This window comes from Jaculus jaculus, chromosome 19 (genome assembly GCF_020740685.1).
Source record: "Jaculus jaculus isolate mJacJac1 chromosome 19, mJacJac1.mat.Y.cur, whole genome shotgun sequence".
Classification (NCBI taxonomy): domain Eukaryota; kingdom Metazoa; phylum Chordata; class Mammalia; order Rodentia; family Dipodidae; genus Jaculus; species Jaculus jaculus.
The window spans coordinates 13,168,715-13,190,997 of record NC_059120.1 but is presented as its reverse complement, the minus strand read 5'-3'; the positions used below and the strand labels follow the sequence as shown (position 1 = coordinate 13,190,997).

The window sequence follows — 22,283 nt, the reverse complement described above, 5'->3', positions numbered from 1 at the left end:
ACAGATGGGCAGACACGGATCTCAATGAAGAGAACCTGCTGTTCTTGCCACTAAGTCAGTGCTGCTTTGGGAGGAGAGCCTCGCCTCGAGGAGTCAGGAGTGGTTTAAGTCACTTGTGCTTCCCCCAACTCCTGGTACTCTTTCAGAGAAAGAGCAGACCTAAGATAGCTGGCATACTGAGCTGACTCCTTCTTCCACATGGAAACATGTGGTTTTGTGGGGGCGTGCCTCTGATAGTCTGTCGTAAAAAGCAGAGCACACAGAGTGGTTATACAACAGAAACTTCTTTCCTTTTAGTTCTGGAGGCTGGATGTCCATGTCAAGATGCAATGGCATCTTCTGAGTTGTGTCTCTTCTGCTTGTGGAGGGCCTCCTTCCTCTCACACTGCCACCCTATCTTCCTTTTGTGTATTAGGTCTTACTCTCTTCTTCTCAGGATACCAGTCATATTGGATTGGGAACCACCCATATTACTTATTGTTTTCTCCTTAAAATCTTTCTTCCAACTCTAACCATAACCTGATGCACTGGGGCTCATGTTGTCCAAGCTGGCTTCAGAATCACAATCCTTGTGCCCGACTCAGCCTTTTGAGTATTGGAATTACAGGTATTCATCACCCTGACTGCCTAACAAATGAGCTGTGCTCATAACAAAACTATAACTTAGTGGCACAAAGGCTGCTAAGAAGCATGCAGAGGGCTGTAGAAATAGCTTAGCAGTTAAGGTGCTTGCCTGCTAAAGCCTGAGGACCCAGGTTCTATTCCCCAGTACCCACATAAAGCCAGATGTACAAAGTGGCACATGCATCTGGAGTGTGTTTGCAGAGCTAGGGGCCCTGAAGCACCTATTCTTTCTCTGCTTGCAAGCAAGTAACATTAATACACACACACACACACACACACACACACACACACACACACACACACACAGAGAAAGTCTTCAGAAAAACTAAAATGAAAATAAGCAGTTAACTTCACATGCAGTATTTGTGCATAAGAGAAAATCTATCATTAGATGGATCTCAAATAATGATAGTTCTGGAGTAAAGCTTTGCCCAGATTTTTGTAATTAGCTTTATAAGGAAATGTGAAAACTGGAATTTATATTAAGCCCTGATATCGACAATGTGTACAACCACCACCAGACAAAATGGCAAGCTATTGAAATAATTTCCTGAAAATGGTTATTTCTCAAGGTAAGGGACAACTGCATTCACATATAATAGTCCACCTGATTGTAACGGGAGGAGGTGGTGTGAGGCTCCGCAGCACTCCTGAAAGTCCAAGTTCATAGCTCACTATCACAATATAAGCACGAAAGCTCAGTTTCATAAACAGGAGTATTTCCAACATTGTGTTAGGAGTCATCTGGAGCAAAACGAAAAATGGGGTAGTAGAAAAACTTCTTAGGATCCCTGGGGTGCACCTGAAAGTTTCTCAGTAAATATCTACTTTGAGAAAAACAGCCCTTTACTCCCTGCAACCCAAGCTGGTATTGGATAAAAATCAGGAATCCAGAGCCATCTGTAATATCAACAGAAAATAAGCCAGGGGATAAAGACATCAGGTCGAATTTGAGACTCTATAGTTTTATCTTTGAAGATACTTTAATTTTGCAGTTATTGATTAATTAAAAAACACAGTTGTTTTCAGCATTTCCTAGCTATAGTAGTGCATAGGAAATTCCACTCTAAACAAAGAAGTAGTTAAAGAAGTAACAACACACCTTTACACTGTACACCGATAGCTTACGGTTTACAAGGTGCTTTCACATACATAATTCCATTTGATTCTTACAACAAGCAGGAAAAAAAAAAAACAGTCAGTGGGAAAGAAAAAAGAATCTGTTTTCAAGCTTACTATGAGTAATTTCTTTTTCAGGCCAATGGGCAGTCAGTATCAGTACAAGAACATACCAAGAACAAGACAGCAATACCCATAAGCCACTTTTTTTTTGGTAGGCTGACAGTTTGATATCAACTGTGGATTTAGCATCAGTGAATGAGGAAGGTATACGATATGAGGCTCCATGATATTCTCTGAATAAGAACACTGTCAGAGATAAGAAGAATGCACCAAAATGTATCACTTTACAGAAACTCGCTGCAGAACATGATATCCCTTCAAAGTAGCAGAGAGAAAGGGAATCTGGACTCAACGTGGAAAAGAAAAGAAGGGAGCCCAGAGAGGTGCTCATTCCAACTCTTCTGTTCTACAGAATGGAGCCAAGGTCGCACCGATCGTTTTCTTGCCTGAAACTCAGACATCTTGACTGTCAGTCTAAGGCTTCTTCCTACATAATACCATCTCTTAACTATTTACTGGGCAAAACCACAATTTCTTCTATTTCACATCATGTAACTTGAGGTTAAACACTGTATTCTTTTTGCCACTAACTTACGCAAATTTTAAAAATCTTGTTCTTGGCTACGTTGTGGCTGAAAATTTTAGATAGGTTAAAAATATTCTAATTCACTGTACTTGATTAGTCAGAAATAGATTCCTTTGACATACGTGACAGCTTGTTCATGTTCTTAAAATAGACAGTATAATGGAATGGCTTAAGTAGCCCTCAAATACTAATGCTTGCCTCTAGCTCATTTACCTGGGAGATTCTATAGCTGGGCACCAGTAATTTCATAGAAAAAAATATTTTTGGATTCCATACAAATCTGTTCAATTACTGAAACTAAATTATGATAATCAAATTGTCATCCCTATGATTAAGTGAAATAATTTTACAATAATATACAACAAAGCTACCACAGATTTGTAGTATATGTGTAGAATACAATAATTAGCATATTCTTAGGTTTAAATGAAATACAAAACAGTAATTAAAGTATTTTATACAAATGATGTTTATAATTTATTAATATGATGATACAACTTTGTTACATAAAACTTGCTATAGCAGAGTACTCCAGATTTTTTTTCTTGCATAATTTAGATACGGGTGGACGGCCTGAAAGCACTGTCTGCCTCTGTGGGACATTTTCATGCAGACACTCACGAGGTACATAGACGGGAGGAGAGGCTATGTCAGGAAGGGAATTGTAATGTCTTCAGAGGTCTTATAAGGGAGTGGGGAAAGATGAACAGAATAGTGTCAGTGGCCTACCTGCACCAGTAAGGAAGTAACTATATTGGTTATCTATACCTTGGGGTCAGTTTGGTTGAACACAATTCATTCATGCCTGGAGAGTGATCGTGAAAACGAATGCAGTTTATTTTCAACTCTGGGTGTGTTGTTCTTAGGCAGGTCACTGAGACAGTGATAGAATCAGATGGGAAAATTAAAAGCAAAGAAAAAAGTAAACAAAAAAATTTGATTTAAGCCACGGATTCACAACAAACACTAAACTACGTGTGCAAGAGCTCTTGAAATGCCTGCATGGCAGCAACATTAAGTCAGTTGGCAAAAAAGTATAAAAAAAACCCCAAACTCAAATATTAAAACCATATCTGCATGATCACGCCTTCTGTTTAGTGAGAAGAAAGAGGCCAGCATCTCTGAGCTGGCTAAAGACATCACAGCTCGAAGCCAAGCACAAGCGTGGCCTTGAACTGACTTCGCTCTTTGCCGTGAGGGCCGGGGTACAAGCAGGGGTGTTGCCACGGCGCCTCCATCTCAGGCTTACAAACACAATATGCCAGAGCAGTAAGCCCAGGACAACTATGTTTGTCCTTGTTGCAAAACAAACAGAAAAACCATTTAAATAACAGCACCTCCATACTGTTCCCAAGAATCCAGCCATGTTGTTTGACTTAGCAAAGAATTGATCCTCAATGTTCCTTTGAGCTTTCTTGTTTCCTTTCAAAACTGATGAGGGTAATGGGGGAAATCTTAAAAAAATCAATCACAGTCCACTAAAATGCTGGCTAAAACCCACATGGAAGAGTTAAGATTTAGAAATAACTCTCTTCTCTCTGGCTGGTACCAAGGGAGAGAGAGCCTGGGTAAGGACCCAGGTCATGATGGCTTGTTTTGATGGACACAGACGTCACTCAGTCAGGGGAAAGATAAAAAGAGGCCAAAGGAAATGGGACTTCTGGTCCGCAGAATCCAAATCACTCTAAGTTTATCATCAGATCAGCGACCTGCAAGAAATTTATTGTCTTGTGCAAATTTCCTCTGTAATAAGACATTCTGTCTTCAAGAATGATTAAGAATTTTGGCAAAACCGGGTCCCAGTTACTCAAAGTGAAAGGAATCATTAGAAAGCTTATCTTCAAGCCACTGGCCAGCAAAAACATCACCCTGAACTACTCAAAGCAACACTCAGCCTTCCTTTTCCAAGTTCACAGAGCTGTAACACTGCCCATCTAGAACCCTAACATAAAACAGAGCACTGTGCAGAGAAAACTTCATGACAAGGGAGGAGGAGGCGGGAGGAACACAACTGGGAGGGTAGGAGAGTGGTCTACGCGTGTCCCGGCACACGCTGCGCGCGGCGGCCCGGCGCACACGGGTGACGGCAGCGACGGCCTCACGCGGTTGCTGGAATGAAGGAACTGGGTAACGGCTTCAACAGGGACGGTCTCAGCCCCCGTCACATCTCAACAGAGTGCGAAGACCGAGTGTGAGCTCCGAGGGGATCTTTTTCCTCTCTAAAATTCACAGAATTCTTTCCCACATTTTTCAGTTATAGACACCCGGATCTCTTCTTCCTCATAGTCATCAAAGTTGCTGGTGTCGCCGGAGCCTCTGAACTTTGGTATGAATGGAGCCTCCACCTGGAAAGGACAGGAAATTGACAGCAGGGCTTCTCATTACCAAGGAACCTACTGGGATCTCTCTCTACCATCTCCAAGTCTTAGAACGTAATACCGTAATTTTGAGAATTTTCAAGGCAGAAAAGGAACAGGAAAGAAAATTGTAAAAATTCTAGGATCACAAATGCTGGTTCTTGAGCTTACAGGTGTAGGGTTTTGTTTTTTTAAAACATTTATTTATTTCTAAAATCTTTATTATTTTTTTTTTGTGTTCTCTTTTAAAAATTCCTTTCTCTAGAGGATACCCAACAAATTTTAGTCTTTCTTTAACTCCCAAGTTTCCTTTCTTTCCTTATGTGTGTGTAATGTGGGGTGCACATGTGTGTGCTCCTGTGGCACCCTGTATGCTTGAGCCTGGAGTGGCTGGAGTGGAACGACAGGTGCCCCACCTCCTCACTCTTCCACTTAGCGTATGAGCCAGAGCCTCTCTTTGCTTTCTAGTTGAACAGCCTGCATCAGTTGCACAGATTCTTGGTATTTGCCCCCCTGTGGGACTGGGTTACAGATGTGTGTGACCACGCCCAGTGGCTTATGTCGGATCTGGAGATTTGAACTCGGTTGTCTCAGGATCCCTTAGGCCCTCATGCTTGTAAAGGAAGCACACCTGACCTCTGAACCATCTCTCCAGCACCCCCACCACCAAATTTATTTTATCTGAACATTTGATCACTAAAGATTTCTGGGAAGTTGGAAACATATCTCATATAATTATAGAATTGTCAAATCCTAAATATTTTTTCCCGTCGGATTCAAAAAGCAAGATGTCTTTCCACTATTTCATAATGATTATATGGTGTGCTGAATGTGAGGAACAGATTTTCAAAGGTGAAAAAACATTGTAATTGACATAGCACTTGTGGAATTTCCAAACAGTTCCACAGAGCTGCTCCAGGTATCCCTAGTCCCATTTTACTGATTATAAAACACCACTAGCGAGTGGCTGAATGATCTCATCCTTTGCAGAGCACACTCCAGTGTCACCAGCACTGGTCTCACAAAATGTTTGTTAGTATACATCACCAGTGTGTGTTTCTCTGTGTATTAATACACTATTCCCATGCACGACTATACAAACATATCACGAGATGTATACACACACAGACACACACAGAAGCTATTTAAGAGGAATAAGGTGAGAAGAAAGGAGGGATGGGAATTCTAATATTTATTATCTTTTCAATTGCCAGCTGGTTGCCTTGCTGCCTGGAACACTGCTATTTTATCTTATTCTGAAGACCGCACTATAACCAGGCAGCAACTTAGAATCACACCTCAGAAGCAACCTTTTCCAGACAATGTGTATTTTGAGCTGACCATGTCATTCCTTCATTTTGGGCTTTTCTATTTGTTTTAAAAATATTTTAAAAATTTATTTGAGAGAGGAGATAGAGATAAAGAAAGAGAGAGCGGGCTGGAGAGATGGCTTAGCGGTTAAGCGCTTGCCTGTGAAGCCTAAGGACCCCGGTTCGAGGCTCGGTTCCCCAGGTCCCACATTAGCCAGATGCACAAGGGGGTGCACGAGTCTGGAGTTCGTTTGCAGAGGCTGGAAGCCCTGGCGTGCCCATTCTCTCTCTCTCCCTCTATCTGTCTTTCTCTCTGTGTCTGTCCCTCTCAAATAAATAAATTAAAGAAAACAAATAAATAAAAAAAAGAAAGAGAGAGCATGGATATATCCTGGCCTCTCGCTGCCACAAATTGCAGATACATGTGCCACTTTGTGCATCTGGCTTTAAGTGGGTGTTGGGAATTGAACCTAAGCAAGCAGGTGTTGCAAGCAAGCACTTTTGACTGCTGAGCCATTTCCCCAGCCTGGCCTTTCTCTTTCTGCTAGATACAGTTGGCTATTTCAGTATTTACAAACACCAGTAAGGGAATAAATAAGAATAGGAAATGTTCAAATGCACTTTCTTATGTCTGCAATTGCTATGTGGAATTAGGACTGAGAATTTATTAGAACCAAGATTTAACTGTCAATCAATTTGTCTAATATTATGATTTGGTTTCTAACACTGTGTTCCTTCTTGGCAGGTTAGGAAATTACTATTTAGGATGTCAAGTCTTTATTCTTAATGAGTAGTAGCAGTTGAGTTCTACCATGTTTTTAAGAGTAAGTATCAATAACTAGGTAAGAGATATGGATAAGTTAATATGTAGTTATTGAATAACAGTTGACAAGTTTATTTATAAATTAGAACCAAAATCTTTAATACTAACAAAATTGACAAGGCACCAATAAACCCAAGAAATATACCTAAGTATAGAATTAACTAATAATAAATATAAGTATATAAACAGTAATATTCAGAAACACTTATGAATGATTTTATAGGAAAATATAAATGTCTACAACTAGATCAAGAAGAGTCAAGAGATTTTTTTTCTATAAGATTTATAAGGAATAAACTCAGGATAATTCTATGTGAGATAAGTTGGAACTATATGGTAAAATTTATTAGGAATAAACAGAATAATTCTATGTGAAACTGTCTGGGGAAATCTCTAAAACTGTGCTGAAAACAGGAAAATATTTGAATAAATATAGAAACATGCTCAGAAGTAGATTCAAATAAGAGGCTAAATAAACGATGAGGGAACAACTGACTAATCATTACACAACAACAAACAGGAAATTAATTTCAAAAAGCACTAGAAGAAAACAACAGCCAAGGGGAAACACGTAAGAGTGGAGGAGACTCTTACAATGACCGTGACACGAACAGTACAGCGACTGTACAGAGCCTGTGATGTGGGACTGACACTGCGGGCAAGCACAGGCCTGGAGGCAGAGGACTGGAATCAGGGCACAGAGCCAGTGATGGAGGACGAGAGAAGGGGAAAAGATGCACACCCAGTGTCAACAGACGGTGGTGGGAGCATGACTCCAGACCTGCTTACTTAAGAGAATCACCTGATTAAGAGCATTGGAAACACACTTCAGCCAGAAAGGAAGATGGAACCTGGACCTGTCGGTCTTTCTCAACAAACTACTCTTCCTTTTATGTCTTCTATAGTGATGCAGATCTTACGATAAAACTGATGCTTACATAGGTTGGATAATTTAAGATCTATGTTGGGATTTAAACCAATGTCTACTTGGCTGTAGAGCTCGCGTTCTCTCTTAGCAGTCTGCACAAATGTTCACAGCATAAAAGGTGAACAGGTGATATGTGAAATCTATGAACCTCCCAAAGAACCACGTGCTGGTCAATGGTGTGTGGCTTCCTTTAGATAATGTTAAAAGAACCTTAAATTTGGGCCTGGTGGTGTTCCCTTGAGGCCCTAGCACGTGCAAAGCTGAGGCAAAAGGATTATCCTGAATTCTAGGCGAGCTGCAGTGACAAAGTGAGTTCGAAGCCAGGCAGGGCTACAGTGTGAGACCCTGTCTCTAAAAACTAACCAACAAACCAACTACCACACTGCCAGCAACAGTGACACAGAGAAAAAAGCCATGAGGTAATCTTGCATCAAATATAGGTACAATTCAGCGTGATTCTCTTATGAGTAAAGCGGAGAAAATGCTATCATCTATCTCACAGGATGATTTCAAAGATGAACGTGAGAAAGCAGTGAGTTTCTTTCAATAATTATAATGTACCGTACTAGTGACAGCAAATCTAGAAAATTATGTAAATATGAAGGGCTTTTTTTTCTGAGAACTGAAGTCTGTTTCAGTCGCCAGGGGCCTTGCCTGTGACTACGTAACACATGTGCTTGGGGCAACGGGGCTAACAGCTGCTTTATGAGCGCCGTGCTCGGCTTCGGGGTCCTCCATGACACAGAAGCCGCATGGCCCTCACGCTGTCCCAGCCTTGTGACACTTTCTGTCTGCTGAGTTTTAAAACTCTCTTATGACTTTGTTCTTATCATCTTTTCAAAATTTATGAATTAGAAAAACTGCTTTCAATATTAAATAGATCATTAAATTCTTGTCCCTGAGCAAAGTCCCTTGTGTGGTTGAACAGCATTATAAAATGTGGCAAGTTTCCAAAACATTGCAAGCTGTGGTTTTGTGGGAAAAACGAGAAAAGTCTAAATATATTCAAGATGAAACTCTTCATGCAGGTTATTTTTAACTGGGCATTTAAGAAGCAAGAGGAGAGAGGAAGGTCATTTCTCGGTTTGCTACAAAGGTAAAGTGGTAGGTGCTGTTGAGCCTCAAGTTGTTATTACCATGGTGGACTTGGGAAACGAGAAAGTGCATCTCTTAAACATGCCATTGTCCAGCGAGGGTGGCCCTCTGTGTCACTATGGTGGCACACTAGTGCCAAGTAGTAATTAATTGATATTTATGCTTAAGAAGCTTTTCAGCAAGTAGGCAGACATACAGAAATATGTAAACACCTGAGGTGCAGAATTATTCATTTTTGATCCTTTTATACTGATTTCCACGACAACCATTACTCTTCCCGCCCTCGAACCATGAGCCTCACAATGACAGGAGCAAAGGCTGATGGTACTTTCAACACAGCACCTATATCACCATCTAGAACTATCCAGACAAATTATCTGGAGCTTCTATACACTGTCCGTTAGCAAGTACTTACTGATGTGGTATCCATCTAGATAGTTCTAATGTTGGCATTAAGTGAAAATCCTCTTTTTCAATTATTTATACTCAAACAGGTTTCCAAATGGATAAAGGAAAATTGTGTCTGCAGGAAAGTCAACTTAGGTAAGTGAGCATGTAGGGATATATCTGAGGGTCTTCCACAGACACAAAAAAATGAGGAAGACAGGGCCCTTGTTTGCAACGAAATGTTTTAATGTCTGCATAACAAACAGCAAGGCAGAATATGCTTCAGAGAGAAGATCACGCTGAGGTGACAATTTGCAAACTCTGAAGGATTTAGTAAGAATATGGCAGATGGACCAATGTGAAAAATCATTCACAGCAATGAGGAAAGCTTACACAGGGGCATAGTGTGTGAAAACACCTGGTCCTTTAGAGAAAACACTGTAAAAATGTGCAACCTCAATAAATCCTTATAGCACAGGGCGAATAAAGACTGAAAAATCTCTCCAGAACTTGTTACATCGATTCAGTGGTGTATCTGGCTATGGGCTGCTTTGATAGAAGAGTGTCCTTGTTGATTTGTTATTTTTCTCACGTGGCTTCATATTGGGTTTGAAATGTGAGCCTGTATACAACATTGTATCTATTTCCATAGCATTGTGAAGTTAGGTGCACAGGCAGAAACAATCCGACAGGGGAACCATACAGACTTTCTCTGTTGTTTAAGAGAAAACTCGTTTTTCAGTCGTGGGCTTTAAGGGACTTCTGGCCCTATACAGGATTAGTTTCAAAGGTAAAATCACTAAGACCATGTGTTTTGTTGAACATACATCTCTGCTATACATAATTTAAACCCCCTACTTCTAAAAAAACCTTTAAACCAAAAAGGAGCCGCACCTTGCGCTGGTAAATAGCAATCCAGTCGGTTGTGGCAAACCACTTGTGGGTTTTTATATCACTCACACCATTCTTCAGATTTCCAAACCGCTTTGTCAAATCCACCTGGAGCAGGTTCCGCAGAAGGTCCTTGAGATCAGAGCTGAAGTGGGACGGGAAGCGGACCTGTGCACATACATGATATGGTGAAACACATGCCAAGACTCAGGAATGTCTGTTTTGGTATCAACAAGGTTTCTATATAGGTGACAGGTCATGATATAAACAAAGATACCTGGTGACCATCCTCAATACTTTTAACCTTATGTATTACAGTCCCATAGTAGTCTTAAACAATGAGTGAGATTTAGGTAAATGAACTAAAACTATCCTGTTAGTATCTTGTTTCATCATTAATCCTACATACAGAGCTTTCCCAGCACTATCAGAGCTCACCCAGCTTTAAGAGAGATGCTCTTGGATCCTTCTCTTTCTTAGAGAAGTACAAATTAAACTAAACTTGCAATATAAACAGAACAACTAAGCATATGAAACAAAAATCAGTAGATACATATTTGGAAAGAGTTCTATTAAAAAGGAATTGTAAAAATGATTATAAAAACTACACTGCCTTTTGTATCATAGGAAACCATTTTTCACTTATTAGTTTTAACTATAATTTTGCTATATTGTAAAGCAGCATAAAAATTGGTATCACCTGGGAAACAAGATGATGAAAATGAAGATTTCAGGTGCCTAGTCATGATACTTGATAGGTTAGGTGAAGCAACCGAGATGTACAATGATTAAATGATTTGCTCAAGATCACAGGCTAATAGGTGGTGAACCAGCCTTTACGCACCTGTTCGCAGACTCTAGAGTAATGCTTCTCACTCCTCTACAACCCACTCCCAGGACTCAAAAACCCCATAATCGTTACTATCAGGAATTTTATTGAGGACTCAAAACTTGAACTTAGAAATATTTTTCAGAAATTTTCATTTTTTTCTTGTTGGAACAATGACTATAAAATAAGGATTATTCACTACGTTAAGAGCCATAAAACAATGAATGAGGTGACGAAGAGTTCTGGAAAGAAGTAAAATGGCCAATGAGTATATAAAACTGCTCAACAGCCTTACCATCCAGGAAATGCACAGTAAAACTATACTAAGATTTCACCTCATCTTAGTGAAAATGTCTACCATAAAGAATGCAAACAGCATTGGTGAGCATATGGGGAAAAGGGAACCCTTATGTCCTTGGGGGGAACATGAACAGGTCTAGCTACTGTGAAAATCAGTATGGAGGTCCTGAAGAAACTAAACTAGAACTACCTTCTGAGTGTTATCGCCTCTGGGTATATACCCAAAGGACTCTAAGCTAACATACCACAGAGATACTTGTATATCCATTTTACTGAAGTACTATTCACAACAGCTAGGTTATGGAATCAGCCAAGGTTTCCCCCAGCAGATGAAGGGATACAGAAAATATGGTGGTATATACATAATGGAGTTTCAGCCACAAACAAGAATGAGATTATGTCCTTTGCTAGAAAATGGATACAATTGGAGATCATTGTGTTAAATGAAATGATATAAATGCAGCATGAATATGTACACATATGTGGAGAAAAAGAAGGTATGGAAGCTGAATATGGTCAAAGTATATTATATACTATAAAACTATCTTTATGAACCCGACTATACACAATGAGCATATGCCAATAAAAACAATAACCACATGTTTTCTAGTGGTTATATTGGCTCAGACTTTTCCCCGTGATGCATCTGAGCCTTGTTTAGATTCCAAAGAAACAGGTCTGCCTTTGCTTAGAACAGAATTTGTATGAACTGGTCAATGGCAATGTCCCAATGATCTTATGATTCTGAATTGCAGACCGTCAGGTCCTCACACACGAATTATCTTCTGGAAACTCGGGGAACATGCAATGCACGATGTCTATAAGTCCCCAAATCAGGCAGGTTTTCACTGTGGAACGTGCAGCGATGGTTGGAAGTGGTCAGTAGGGGGAAGTGTGAGTCTGGTTAACTTTTGGAACAGTGACTCTCACGTGTGAAGTGGGGGGAGATGTGAAGATGACAGTATTCCTCTGGGAACCTTGAAAAATGTCTTTATTTTTTATTAGAGAGAGAGAGAGATTGTGATTGAACATGAAATGGGTACACAAGGGCCTCCTGTAGCTACAACCACTTTGTGCATCTGGCTTTACGACGGTACTGGGGAATCATAGCTGGGCCATCAGGCTTTGCAAGCAAGTGCCTTTAACTGCTGAGCTATCTCTCCAGCCCCATTTGGGCACTTTTCCCAAGTATAGACCCAGCCCCACTGCCACCTCACACCCTTTTCTCCAGAGACTTTGGCAGGCAGTGTGCAATTTCTCATAATGTGCTGTCAGTACAATAAGCTGGAGGCACCAATCCATGACAGCAAGAGTGATTAATCCTTCCTTCAAATTACTAGTAAGAAGAAAATTGCTTTTATCATTATTATCAAGTATAACTGTTTCAGAAAGAGGTGGGGAGCACTGGAAGTGGAGGAAGCTTTGCTTATTTAGTCTAAACTTTCATTTTAAAGAGAAGGAAGCTGAGTCCAGGGGACGACAACCAGGTCAGAGTGCCAGGAAAGTAATTTAATCCTGCCACATCTACAAGCTTTCTTTTCTTTCTTTTTTTTTAAATTTTTTTAAAATTATTTATTTATTTATTTATTTGAGAGCGACAGACTCAGAGAGAAAGACAGATAGAGGGAGAGAGAGAGAATGGGTGCGCCAGGACTTCCAGCCTCTGCAAACGAACTCCAGACGCGTGCGCCCACTTGTGCATCTGGCTAACGTGGGACCTGGGGAACCGAGCCTCGAACCGGGGTCCTTAGGCTTCACAGGCCACCACTTAACTGCTAAGCCATCTCTCCAGCCCTCTACAAGCTTTCTGCAGTGTCTGATGGGGCAAATCACGTTCATGTGGCTGACCATGGAAAGGAGAACGTCTGAGGGCCACAGTCCACCAGCCTGAGGCGAGGTCACTGGAAAACAGCCTTTACCATGGAAGAGGTGCTTATGCAACACAGTGGGCCCTTCTTGGAGCTTTTTTTTTCTTTCTGTTTTCCTTAATTTTATTTCCATTCTTTCCCAACCCTCAGGTGTCATGTCACCTCTGAGTTTCCTGTGCTGAATTCTTGAGACTCAATGTGTTTCTCCAGGGAGATACAGGTATGGAGAACAAGCTCTCAGAAGATGATAGGCATCAGAGTGGCCAGTGATGCTTACACCTACTGAACCTGTGTCTATCGGTAGCGCACAGAAGACTGAGTCCCTGTATGTGGGCAGAGACCACAACCATGTCTGGCATGCAGACATGGCCTGCTTTGTATGTGAAGCATATAAATAATTAATGAATACATTAACTTAAATTCAGTATTGATTAAATACCTACTGTGTGCTAGGTACGTAAGTGTTTGGAGTATGTTAGTAAGCAAACTAAGACCAAGACATCTGCTTGCATGGTATTTTCCTTCTACTAAGAAAAACATGGAGGAAAGTAACAGCAACTGGAGTGAGCTGCTAAGGATGTCATTGCATCACTGCTCATGAAATGGGGTGCGGGGTATCACAGCTTTGGTTTGAGCCCAGAGCCTCCAGCGTGCTAAGCACACGCTCAGCCTCCCAGCTGCAGCCCCGCTCTGCCACTGCAGTTTCCAAAGGACCTTATCCATCACATTTGAAGAAGGACTCTAGTAACGCACATGACTGGAGGGTGGTGGCAGTGGAGATGGGAAAAGTAGTTGAATTTTTATGTATTGAAAGATAGAACCACAATGTTTCCCCCTGTGAGCCGGATGTGGGGTGAAGAGTCCAAAATGCTTGGGCCTAATGAAAATGATGAGTTGCCATTGAAGGATCAGGGGAATAAATGACAGTTTTAGGAAGGTATTCATATTTATTAAGATTTTTGAGGGTGAGATCTCAATTACGGAACTGAATAAAATGGGTATGAATTGAAAAAACATAAGAATGTGGAAATTGTTCATTAAAAGACTGGAGGCAGAATGAGATCACTAATGGAGAGAAAGAAGAGAATCGAGCCAATAGGATTGTGAAGGAAAATCAGCAATGCAGGAAGAAATCTTCTTGTGATGGTCACTGGAACTGAGAGAGGGCAGAATGAAGGTACCTTGAATGACATTTTATTTTTTGCTTTGCCACAAACAACTGCTTTTGGACATTTTTGAGTCTTGGCTCATCCACACATAGGGATGAGGGAGTTTAAGAAAAACTAAATATCCCTTTACTTCCAAAATGGTATCAAGCTATTTATTTGGTGCTTTCTTTCCTTCTCTCTCCTTAAGAATCATGGTCTTATTATGCTGCCCACACCAGCCTCACACTCCAGGGCTCAAGTGACCCTCCTGCCTCAGTCCCCATGAACAGTCAGGTTTACAGGCATGAACTAGAGACCTGGCCAAGCTACTTTTTCAACAAGCCCTGTGATCTACAGAAAACCCTTTTCCTTTCTGAGCTTCTTCAGTTGTAAAATGGCAACAGTATGTCTTGTCTGACTGACCTTTTTATTAATGAAAATGCCTTGAATTTACTTCCATGCCTGAAATCCTATAGGCACAAAGTTAATAATATTTTTTCAACTTTTCCATTAGAATATTACTTAAGTGCTCTGAAGATGAAGTCTTGAATCCAGGAGTATGGAGGGCAGCAAGTCCATAATCTGTCTTTCCAAAATACCCAAGGAGGGTGATTAGAAAAGCCATCTGGAGCACACAGGAAGGCTGTCCCTTCTTCTCAGCTTATGTTAGCTCACTGGGTGAACACTTCCATCTTTTCTTAAGATCTTAACTCTGGTAGGGTAAGGGACAGATTGGACAACTACTGGCTTGTTTTATAAGGGTAGCATGGGAAATCTAGACTACCCTGTCAAATTACATGAATACGTTAAATAATGAAAGTCTGCCCTCTGAACTAAGCAATTTAACAGAGCATTTGCTCTGCTTCTCAGCACCAATTATAGGCTCATGCATTTCAGTGTTGAAATGACTATGACTTTCTACAAATTTAAATCTATGAATTTACTTCTGCAAATTGAAGTTACAGCCCAAAAAACTCATCAGTTCATGTTGTCATGGTATCCATGATTTAAACTCGCTCACTGCTTTTACTGAGTGTTTTTTTCTCTTTTCGAAATAAAAGAAGACCAAATCAAATTGGTTCCCATTGAGCTTAATCACAGACATTATAAAAGTGATCTCTGGCTGATAGAAGGGAAAAGTCTTGCCATTATTCTCCAATAATTAGCATGGAAAAAGATTACATAACAGGCAACATTTTTCATGTGTTGGAATGAAATTTCCTGGGCTTATATGACTCGTAAGAGTTTGCAGAAAGCCAATAAGCTGTAATCTATTCACTTCTGGTCACAGCTTATTTGAATAAATTTTAAGACAGTGTTTTCCTTAATTAAGGTATAGTAAGTTCTAAAAAATCTGCGATCCTAGCAAAACTAATCCCACAGGTCAGCCAATTTATCAAAAGGCATAACAGCTTTCATACAGACACCCGTCCCATGTCTATGGGGTCTCTGGTCTACAGTACGTGACATGTCTAGATGGTTGCAGAGCGCTGTAATCGTCCTCTTCTCAGTCTCCGTCCTCCCCAAGTAAGCTGCCAGTGTGCCTGTCACCTGATCACCAGACCACTGGAATAAAGGACTCTCTCAAAGTAGACATCGGTAAGAATATTACATGAGCACATCAAAATGATTAAAATGGGGCTAGAGAAATGGCTTAGTGGTTAACACACTTGCCTACAAAGTCTAAGGACCCAGGTTTGATTCCCCAGTACCCACATAAGCCAGATGCACAAGGTGGCACATGTGTCTGGAGTTCATCTGCAGTGACTAGAGGCCCTGGTGGACCCATTCTCTCTCTTTCTACCTCAAATAAATAAATAAATAAAAATAAGACATTAAAAGACAATATAGTTAAAATGGCCCTGGGTTTTATGAAAATAGTAGACTATGTATATTTACTGAAACTGAGATCCAAAGGGCTGGGACCTAGCTCAGTTGGGCTAGTAGTTGTACAGCATACATGAAACTCTGTGCTTGATCTCTAACACTGCACAGACCCAGGCTTGGGGGATTGCACCTGCAATCCCAATACTTGTCAGGTAGAGGCAGTGTGATAAGGGCATCTTTGGCTATATAGTACTTTAAGTCTTTTAACTATGGCCATAGCCAAATAGAAAATGACATTTAAGTTTCCTAAATGAGCATTAACAATGACATCATAGACAAATTGTAGTGGCATATCTGCATTTATGTCTGTTACTTAGGATACAGAATGTGTACAGAAAAGTCAACACAGCAGGTCTGAGTCTGCAGGCCTTACGTTTGATGGCTGGCAAGTACCTGGGGACTTGAGTGATACCAGTTCTTTACACTGTATGCAGCTTTCTCCTAAAGACAAGCTTGGCTCACTGGATAGATTTAGTAGAAACAGGCTAGCTTCTGTTGAGCCTGGACTTTGGTATGTGTCAGGCAGAGGGAGCAAGGACAATGAGCTCCCAGTGAACATAGGGGTGCTTCTTTCTAATGACTCTGACCATGTGCAACATTTCACTGTTTGCTGATTGAGAAGCAAAATGCATCCTGGTGGCTCTGCAGGGGACAGCGCCTGAAAACTTGCACCTGGTTTCCTCTGGACTTGTCTGAGCTGCCATTTTCCTGTTTGATCTGCTCTGTATGCTTTGGCTGTAATATACCTTACCAACGTATGCAGAGTCCTGTGAGACCTCCCCAGGGATAATCAAGCCTGGGCATGGCCTTTGGGACCCTGTCACAGAAGGGAATAGCCACTGGACTGCTAATCAATGACCTTTCATGTGACTGGCATTAACCACATCTTTGGTCAGTTTATAATGAGGTGGTATTCTGGATACATGTAGTATATTCTCCTGCATATACTCAGTGCTTACTATATTCACATTATGATATTCACATTATGTAGTAACCCTATGGAGGCTCTAAATTATTAAAATTGAAGACTAAAGTGATGGCTTCTAGAACAGCTGTGACTTGACTCCTATATTGCAAGCATCATTTTGAAAATAATGTTCACTTTTATATTCTCCTGGGAAATGCAGCCAGAGAGAGTTGCTGTGGAAACCATAGGGATGCTTGTCCAAGCGAATGCTGCACCTGGGCTAAAGTGTAACATGCATCTCCAGCTCAGGACATGCACTGCTGGGATAAAGCAGGCGCCACAGGCTATCAATCTTCTGTCAGCTAAACCCAAGCCTTCAAACTGCTCCGATAATCTGACATTTAGCTACCACCTCCTGTTTGGCTAAAGGCAAACTATGTGCAGAAGAGACTCAAACAAGCTGATTGATCATCATCTTTCTGTGTTTTGAAATAAACCAGTTTTAGGGGCTGAAGAGATTGCTCAGTGGTTAAGGCTCTTGCATGCGAAGCCTAATGACCTGTGTTCAATTCCCCGGCACCCACAAAAGCCAGGTGCAGAAAGTGGGGCAAGCATCTGAAGTTTGTTTGCAGTGGCTAGAGACACTGGAATGACCATATTCTCTCCTTCTCCCTCTTTCTCTCTCTCTCTCTGTTTGCAAATAAATAAATAAAATGTAAAAATTACTAGTTTTAATTAAAATATTTTAATAGAGAAAGTACTTTATCAAACATTCAAATGAACCTATTTTAGTACATAAATCATTTTGTTTTAACTTTGGTAAGTCACTGACATAGTTGCATATAATTCTTATAGCATTATTCTAGAATAAAATCAATATAAAATATTGTTACATTAAAAAAAAAGCCACTTTTGTGACAAGCAGAAAAATCAACCAGGGTCTCATTGTAGCAAGGGGAGACTTGAAAACCTGCTCTTTTGGCCTTTACCTGCCAAGTGCTGGGATTCAAAGCATGTGCAATCATGTCTAACAGAAAAAGCACTTTTGGAGGAAAAGTATACTCTTAAATAATAATCATTAAAACTACAAATACAGGATCTACAACATAAGACCAAAAGTGCATTTTAATGACTTAAGCAATCAAAATTAAACACTAGTTAATTTCCAATTTGGCTTTTACCCAGAGAGGAAATAAGTCTTAGAGTGTGGACAGACACACATTTCAGCTTGGAGGTGAGTGCTGACATGGTTTTATGAGGAATCGGTGAACAGTGTGGACACTAGAGATGATGGGACAGCAGTGGTTCACACCCATGAGCTCCGCTTGAGATGGTCCAAGGGAGCCAGGGAAGGAAACAACTGTGTCCTACACTGACAGAGAAGACTGCACCTCAGGTAAAAACAAACCCCTTCCTGCACAGCCTGTGACTACCGCATGGAGCGCACACCCCACAATGCACAGCCTGTGACTACGGCATAGAATGCCTCCTTCTGGGCTTGTTGACATGGCAGCAGGATGAAACTCTCCACTGCTACTCCTTTTAGGACAGATCTCAAGGGTAAGCAGAGGTGAAAATGACTGACACTAAATGATACTAGAGATTAAAATGCAAACTAAAGAAGGCTCATGGAGTAATTCATGAAATATAAGCCATGATGACATAGTCACTCCACTCAGATTCAGGAGTAGTTATTATTACCTATTTGCTGAAATCAATGGCAATTATAATCATATTAAACACAATTCTGTTAAAATTAATTCATTCTCAACAAGGCTTAAACATTTTATATTTCCTTCTATTTTGTGGTGAATGATGTAATTAAAACAAGTAGCCTTGCTTGAGAAAGGGTGTATGGATGAGAATAGTTCTTAAAATTTCTTTCTGAGTAGATATTCACATGAAATAGTTAAGATTTTCATTTACTTTAAGGAAAATTGAGAATAATGGAAATGACTCTGTGCTTTAAAAACAAAATAAAATACTAACAGTGGAAGGGACCTTACTATTTTTGAAACCGCGTTTGTACAAATGTCCTTTATTCTTATAAGAGGGGCACTACTGGACATATCTGCATTTTAAACAACTTAGGATGTTATTCGGATTAACATGATATGGTTCCAGCCTCTGAAATTTAAAATCCATGTGTTGAAATAACAAATAAGACAGGATAATAAAATGTATGACATACCTTCCCAGAAACAATCTTTTCGTAAATCTGGATTGGTTGGTCTGCAAAGAACGGGGGGTAGCCAGCCGCCATTTCGTAGATGAGTACTCCCAGAGCCCACCAATCCACAGCCTTATTGTAGCCCTGACACAAACCAACAGCAAGTATTACGTAAGTCACAGGTAATACCAAAACAATCTGGAAGCATATGGAAAAAAATTCAAGCAGTTGGCAAGTAGATATGCAGGATAAAATGAAAACTTTAATAAATGTATCAGGTCAGGTTTAATTAAATGAAGGGCAGAGTTGAATATTGGGAAGGATTATTAAATCTTATTCTTCAATGAATAACACTGACCATGAAACTCCTTCTTGTTTTTATTGGGATGCTATAGTTGGTGTTACAGAAAGTAAATTAGACTAAATTGCCTCTAGAGGCCCATCCCAGATCCATAATCTTATCACTCAGCATATCTACAAAGGTCAAACATCTCAAAACAACTACTGGAATAGTAAATGATAGAGTGGATTTGAAAATATCTTTACTCTTTGAGTTAGGAAGGTGAATATCCATGGAGCAAGCACATCTATTTCATGTTATCTTTGTGAAAACTAAAAATGTAATGTAGAATCAATTAGTATAAATATTTAAGCGACTCTGAAGATGAGAGGAGGGGAGGGCGGTGAGAGTGCAGGCTGGTGGGGAGAGGGAGCTGCAGCCCTGGCTGTCTTAGAGTGAAGGCTTTCTGAGGGGTCATAGGATCACACCACAGGATGGGCATGGTGGGGTCTGAACACAAAAAAATGCCTTCTCAGGGAGGGGAAGGCTCCACACCATGGGACTCAGTGTGTGTGCTGGGAGTTGTGGAGGCAATGGAGACTGGCAGATAGCTGGTCTCTGTTCTCCGTAGGACCCAGATGGGTTTGGTTTTCCCTGGCAATGGGGGCCTGGTCTTGCTTGGTGCTAGTGATGGTGGTGGTGGGCCTGAGGCAGGGGCAGGAGAGAGGCTTTTCCAAAGAGACTCACTGTAGGGGACTCTTAGGAGAGGCCACACCTGCTGCTCCTGTGCCTCTGCCCTCTGCTGGTCTACATCACATGTCTGGCAGGTGTGCTGGAAAGAAGACCTAACTCCCAGGGTTCTGTGAGAAGTATACCAAATGGAAAAGAATAAAACACACAAAAGCACTGTGCAAGCCAAACACATGATTCAAAAAGCAGGGCTAATTCCACTTGGCTTTTTTATGTTAACTTTACTAAAACTCACATCTACATTACATGATGACAACATTTACATTAACAGGTTTATATGGAGATGTTACCAACCAGTGTCTGTGTCAATTGTTACCAAAGATTTCATGGAAACAATAATTATCTTCATCACATTCTGCCCTTTTACCAAAATATTAGCTCTACCAATTACTTAGTTTTCAAATTACCAGTTAAAATATAATACAATGTAGAGTTGTTTTTTTAAATCTAAAGCTATATGTTTTTCTAAAGGAGAGGCTGACCTAATAAGAAGACCATCTTGTATTACTAATAGAAATGGGCATCAAGGGCTGGAGAGATGGCTTAGCGGTTAAAGTGCTTGCCTACGAAGCCTAAGGATCAAGGTTCAATTCCCCAGTACCCATGTAAGTTAGATGCACAAGGTGGCACATGCATCTGGAGTTTATTTGCAATGGCTAGAGGCCCTGGCATGTCCATTCTCTCATTCACTCACTCACTCTCTCTCTCAAATCAATAAACAACATATTAAAAAAAGAAATGTGCATCAATTGTGTAACTCATTTCTATGCTTAAAATTCTGTGATGATGTTTATGACACATATGTCAGCCAGATACAAATAAATACCTCATGTATAAGGATTTAAAAGTTAAAAAGAAAAATAGTAAAAACACATAATATACAAAGAACATGGATTAATGATTTATACACATGCAAAGAAATACTAAATGGAGATTACATGTTACTTGAAAAAACATGAAGACATAGGAACTGAACTGCAGTATATTTATAGTCTATTAAATTAGGAAATGAGAAAATCCAATGCTGGAAAAACTGTGGCAAAGCAGGTTCGATCACAGACTCCTGGAGGAGTTGTGAAACAGATCATAATCAAAATATGTGCATGGCATAAAATTGTTAAAAAAATTTTTTGTTTTGTTTTTCAAGGCAGGGTAACACTCCAGCCCAGGCTGACTTGGAACTCACTCTGTAGCTCCAGGTTGGCCTTATACTCATGGTGATCCTATTACCTCAGTCTCCCATGGGTTAAAATGAAAGGCATGTATCACCACATCCAACCTTAAGAAAGTTTTTAAATAAAAGAGAAAAAAAAGAAGAAAAAAACAATCAAAAGATATGATTTTTTTTTTTTTTTTAACAGGAGTATAGACCAATGGAATAGAATTGAGGACCCAGACTTTGGGTCAAGCAACTACAGCTACTTGATATTTGACAAAGGCCCAAACAATATAGGCTGGAAAAGAGACAGCATCTTCAACAAATGGTGCTGGACAAACTGGATAACCATATGAAGGAAATTGAAACTTGATCTGCACATCTCGCCATGCACAACACTCAGGTCCAAATAGATCAAAGACCTCAATATAAGACCAGAAACTCAGCTACTACTGGAAGAAAATATAGGAGGAACTTTCCATGATATAGGAATAGAAAAAGACTTTCTGAACAAAACCCCAGTAGCACACGTTCTTAAACAGTCACTCAACCAATGGGATAACATGAAGCTGAAGAGTTTCTTTACAGATAAGCATACAATAGCAAAGCCTATAGATTACCCACAGAATCGGAGAAAATATTTGCTGATTATTCAACTGACAGAGGCCTAATCTCTAGAATCTACAAAGAACTCAAACACCTAAACAATAAAAAATCAAACAACTCACTTACAAAATGGGGCAAAGAGCTGCATAGGCAGTTCACAGAGGAAGAAATACAAATGGCAAACACACACTTAAGAAAA

The 22,283-nt window shown here is 40.3% G+C and overlaps 1 protein-coding gene across 9 annotated transcripts in view; it reads right to left on the bottom strand.

The window, feature by feature from the left end:
* Positions 1 to 1,585: 1,585 nt before the first annotated feature.
* Positions 1,586 to 22,283, bottom strand: part of Prkacb (protein kinase cAMP-activated catalytic subunit beta) — a 94,313-nt gene continuing 73,615 nt past the window's right edge. For all 9 annotated transcript variants that reach the window (XM_045137972.1, XM_045137967.1, XM_045137969.1 and 6 more), the window contains 3 exons: positions 19,314 to 19,436; positions 10,187 to 10,351; positions 1,586 to 4,737 (listed from right to left, as the gene is read on the bottom strand). In XM_045137972.1, coding sequence (XP_044993907.1) covers positions 4,612 to 4,737; positions 10,187 to 10,351; positions 19,314 to 19,436 — 414 coding nt within the window. In that variant the 3' untranslated portion in view covers positions 1,586 to 4,611. The remainder of the gene's footprint in view (positions 4,738 to 10,186; positions 10,352 to 19,313; positions 19,437 to 22,283) is intronic.